Here is a 5,471-nt window from a genome sequence, read left to right on the forward strand (position 1 = left end):
AACGAAATAAGTAGTTTCTTTTAGAAGGCTATAATCTGGGAGTTCTGACAAGTCACATATACATCGACATGAGAAGTGGAATACATTCCTTTTTCTCTACTCCTAATTCTCTGTACAAAACAGCCCTTAGGGTTTTATATATTGAGAAAGAAATACTAACGTGTTCTTGCAACAGTTCCTATATTTGAAGATTTATTCTCGTTTTGTGAGGAATAACAAAGGTAGTTCTCGTGTCTGATTTGTCGCTAATCTTTTTTAGCATTATATAATTTAGTTAATCGATTTTTTCTAATTTTGTGTCGCTAACCTTTGATAATCCATTTCTTTACGGATAATATCCGTCTCTAGTTCTATCAGTGAAGTCAGCTTTTTATTAATGCTCTTATATCACTTATACATGAGGTTGTACATTTTTTACATTATAATTAAAGATTGCTCTTATATCACTTTTTTTTAACGGCAGATATATTAAAACAGAACTAGCAAGAAGCTAGCACAAACTACAAAGTACAAGCAAGAAACAGAAAAATAGACCAATCTGACCAACAAATGTATCTAAACATCCATCTATTCTTAAACCAATTAAAGGATAAAAACTGAATTTCATCTACCGCCTTAAGAGAGGAATTTCTCCTATTGTTGAAGACCAAAGCGTTACGAGTGTTCCAAATAAACCACACCACCGAGTATAAAAGCATCAACTCCAGTTTATTCCTCTTTTTACTTCCCACTGGAATCTTTAATATAGAGATAAAGTCCTCAATACAGGCTAGAGCAGTAACAAACAGGCCACTCCAGGATCCAAACCAAATCTAAATATGCGCAGAAAAAGAGCAATTAAAAAAAAACATGCTCTATGGACTCCATCTCACTACCACACCATTTGCAAGACAACTCATTAATCACAACCCCTCTAAGCAATAAATTATAAGCAACTGAGATCTTTTTATAAAATAACCACCAAATGAAACAATTAACTTTGATAGGGACCTAACTCACCCATTGAAAGTCAGCCATGTTGCCATTTGCACCGAGATTTAATGCCATCAAACCTCTAAGAGAAGAAACCGAGAACAACCCTGAAGAACTACCCTTCTACACCCACGTATCATTAGAAATGGACATATTTATACCTGCCACAACAGCTTCTAAACCCTCAAGTCAGCCATCTCTTTACCCCTCCTCGGTAGCCTTTTCTAATCTGTAAGCAAAACAGATCCGTCTCTACCCTCCAACCTGTCTGAAACTTTGCAATTTTTATTTGACTCAATTTTGTATAACTCCGGAAAGGTATCTTTTGAAGTTATATCTCCGCACCATTTGTCCTTCCAGAAATGAGTTCGATTTCCAGCCTCTAATTTCCTGCAAAAAAGATCATCAAGACAAATATTCCACTCCTCCAATTCCCAAGTGCTACGATATATCGTAAGCCACGTCCTGGGAATACCACATTTAGCCAAAGGTTTTCCATCAATACAATTGATGTTGTGAATAGCTCTAATACAAGAGGACCACTGATTATTGTATTCCACTTTTAACCTTCACAACCATTTCGCAAGAAGAGTAAGATTCATCGATCTAAGGCACCCCACTCCAAAACCTCCCAAGTTCTTGGGTTTAGTAACCACATACCAAGCCACCCAATGAATTTTCCTTCTATTCTCATTACCTACCCACAAAAACCTCCTCCGAATACCTTCTAGCAACTCAATAATCTTCTTTGGAGCTTTAAAATTTGAGAAATAGTACAAGGGCAAACTACTTAAATTAGATTTCACAATAGTGAGTCTTCCTCCGAACGAGAGGGATCTAGCATTCCATAACGATAGCTTGGCTTTGAATTTCTCCACAATGGGATTCCAATTCCTAGTAAGCTTCATATTAGCCCCAATAGGAAGGCCAAGATAGGAAAATGGGAAAGAAGCGGATTCACAATGCAAAATACTAGCAAGCCTAGCAATATCAATATCATCCACCCTGATACCAAAGACCTTACTTTTACAAAGATTCACCTTCAAACCCGAAGCAAGAAAAAAGCATCTAAGGATTCGATTAAAATTCAAGAAATTAATTTCGGACCACTCTCCCACTAACATAACATCGTCCGCATACATAAGATGAGACAAGATAGGCCCACCATGAGGTAAAGAAATATCTTGAAAGATATGGCGGTCGCAAGCTTCTTTCATTGAAACACTAAGCCCTTCCATGGCAATGATGAATAAGAAAGGCGATAAAGGATCGCATTGCCTCACACCTCTCTTTATGATAAACTCTTTAGTAGGGGAACCCTTCACCAAAATGGAAGCCTTTCTCGAAGAAAGACCTCCCCGAATCCAAGTTCTCCATTTAACGCCAAAATTCATTTGCTCCAAAATAGAATCCAAATAGCTTCAATTTAACGAGTCAAATGCTTTGTCAAAGTCCACTTTGAAAATAAGCACTTGCTTTTTAATCCTCATTACCCAAGATAAGAGTTCATTTACTACAAGCGGGCCATCTAGAATACTCCAACCTTCCACATAAGTGGATTGTTCCAAACCAATGACTTTCCATATAAATTTCTTTAATCTAAGAGCAAGTAATTTGGAGAGAATTTTGTACATACACCCAATGAGATTAACCGGTCTATAATCACTAAGAACTAACGGATCAAACTTCTTTGGAATCAACGAAATGAAAGAAGCATTGCAGCCATTGCTAATCGAACCCGAGGCTTCAAACTCTTTAATAAATGCAAAAATATCACTTATACATCATGTTGTACATTTTTTACATTATAATTAAATATAATAATTCAAACATTTCTCTCTATTTTCTCCCTCTTTCAAGATTTCCGTTTTTAAGCAACACTATAATTAATAGTCATCTGATACATGCAAACCATCCAAAATTGAAACTATCGAATTAATGGAATAACGAAATCTAGCTTCATTAATTATTTATAAGGGTTTATATAATATATAATACATTTGAAGGTAAACATCAAATATCTATAAATCTATAAAATTTTCATATACTTAGTCCTGACAGCTTGTCACTATGTATTAATTCAACTCAAGATGTAAAGTGAAACAGTAAAATTGATTAATTTTAAACATGGTTATTGTTAGTAGTGGCATCTGTTGGTGATGGAACCGATGCCACCTTTCCTCCACGCTCCGACCGGCTGTTCTCGGCGAACTTCAGGCTTCCTTGGTGCATTCCTTTTTGCTTCTCCTCCTCTGTCCACTCCGACACATAGTAATTCTCCTCACTACCCTTAACGTTGTCATTAGTAGGTGGAAAGAACATGCTCCCCCACTGAGGAAAGTGAACCAAACTCACCGGAAGTGTACAACATATGATCATGATACCCATATAAGACAACCCTTTTGCAGTCGAGAATGATGCGTTTGCAAAGAACACTAATTGGGTAAGCCCAGATCCAAAGTTTCCACCTGCTCCGGTCATTCCTGAGATGATACCTAGAGACCTTCTGGAAATGAAAGGGATGATGCCGAATGTTGCACCACATGCAGCCTGTGCTCCGACGGAGAAGAGGATCATAAAGGTGATGGCTAAAGGTAAGGAGTTGACTAGGCCGAGGCAGAGACAGAAAATCCCTCCGGCTGTCTGGAGAAGCCATAAGTTCCACAGTCGGCCTCGCATTCCAAACCTTTTGGCCATGAAATCTGATGTCCATCCTCCGAAAGGTCGGGCGACGATGTTTGCCATTCCAAAAGTGGCAGCAACAATTCCAGCAAGATGAAGCTTTAGATCAAATCTGTCATAGAAGTACTCAGCGATGACATTATCAATGGTTAATTCGACACCCATGGAGTAGCCATAGAGAAGTACAAAGATCCACGTCCTATAGTTCGTCACTGCATACCATAATACCTGAGAAAAAACGATCACAAAATCATAATCTCACTATCAAATTGACTTTAAGATTCTTTCCTTAGTTAATTAAAATAATAGCCAAGTGTGAACATATATACAATGTATACCTTGCCGAATTTATCTTTGGCGATATCACCCTTCTTCTGAAGAGCACCAAGGTTCCCATCTGGTAAATCTTGGCCAAGAGTTAACACCAATATCCCCATTATAACATTCATCAACCCGGGTATAAAGAAGGCAATCCTCCACGCTGTAAACGGCGTCGCACCAGCCTTCTTTATGATCTCAAACAACACCGGCATCAGCAGCTGTGTTGCACCACCACCCATGTTTCCCCATCCGGCGGCAGTCCCATTCACTAGTCCAATGATCTTACCGTTAAACATGGTGCTCATCCAGTACTGACAAGACACAAATGTCGCCAAAGAGAACCCTATCATGAACCTCACTGCGATATACCCACTTGCATCTTCCACCAACGCCATGCAAAACACCGTTGGAGCAGACAGCATGATGAGGAAAGCACAGCCGTAGCGGGGTCCCAGCATATCACATACAGCACCCATTACAAGCCTGGAGAAAATGCTTCCAGACACGGATGCAACACCAGCATTCCCGATATCTGATTTTGTGAGATTAATATTGTCCCGGATGATGGGAACGAGTGGAGCCGCAGCGAAGGTGGAGACGAAGGTGGTGAAGAAAGAGAGCCAGGAGAGATGGAAGGTTCTCATGTGAGGTTTTGCTAAAGAGAAAAGCTTGAAGACTTTCGCCTTGTGCTCAGAGTCGACTGGAAGGTCGAATTTGGCGGTGGTGTCAGTGGGTACCATTGGAGAAGCAACGGAGAAAGCCATCACCTGCTCCCGTCCGGTGACTCCATGCATGGAACTCCCCGGAGATCCTTCAATCTCAGGCATTGTTAATTTATATATAAATTATTTTCCACACAATGTGTGAAGGAAATGCTTTTGTTACTGAGTCTGTTGATATCTTTTTGCATCAGACGTTCTGTTTATATATAGAGGCATGACAAACCCATGTTCGAAATGGAGTAAACAGTTGTACGATACAACCAAATGATGCATGGAAGCCATATGTAAACACGACTTGGGAGGTGTATAATGAATGCGGTAATTAATCAGGGCTTAGCGTCTTGACATCTGGGGAGGGTTTCAACCAGTGGAGATTCCCAAGAGGTTGTGAAGGAATCCGTTTTGCCGCATCCTATGAATAGAATATTATTTTGCCTTTTCATATATACTAAGATATGGAATCCGTTTAGCATGATTTTTCGTATCTTTGAATGCGGAAAAACAAAGTTGATTACAAGTTTTAAAATCAGAGTTTTTCTACCGATATATCTATAAAATTAATTTTGTTTTTTTCACTGGACTTTTTTCTAAATACACTTTTCTGTCAAAAAGGTCAAAACAATAATTTAGTTTTTATGTAAATGTTTGATTAATTACTTACAAGACATCTCCAATACATTGAATTAAACCAATCACGATTTCACTAACTTACTAATTTACCCATTAAATTCAATATTTTATTAAACTCTGTTAAAATTTAATAGATCATCATAT

The 5,471-nt window shown here is 38.5% G+C and overlaps 1 protein-coding gene across 1 annotated transcript; it reads right to left on the minus strand.

Moving 5' to 3' along the window:
- Positions 1–2,907: 2,907 nt before the first annotated feature.
- Positions 2,908–4,885, minus strand: LOC145120594 (high affinity nitrate transporter 2.4-like). The gene is made up of 2 exons (XM_079056402.1): positions 3,993–4,885; positions 2,908–3,882 (listed from the first exon to the last, which is right to left on the minus strand). The coding sequence occupies exons 1-2, from the start codon at positions 4,800–4,802 to the stop codon at positions 3,094–3,096; spliced, it is 1,599 nt and encodes a 532-aa protein (XP_078912528.1). The 5' UTR covers positions 4,803–4,885; the 3' UTR covers positions 2,908–3,093.
- Positions 4,886–5,471: the final 586 nt, after the last annotated feature.

This window comes from Lactuca virosa, chromosome 6 (assembly GCF_052849685.1).
Source record: "Lactuca virosa cultivar CGN04683 chromosome 6, Lactuca_virosa_CGN04683_v6, whole genome shotgun sequence".
Lineage (NCBI taxonomy): Eukaryota > Viridiplantae > Streptophyta > Magnoliopsida > Asterales > Asteraceae > Lactuca > Lactuca virosa.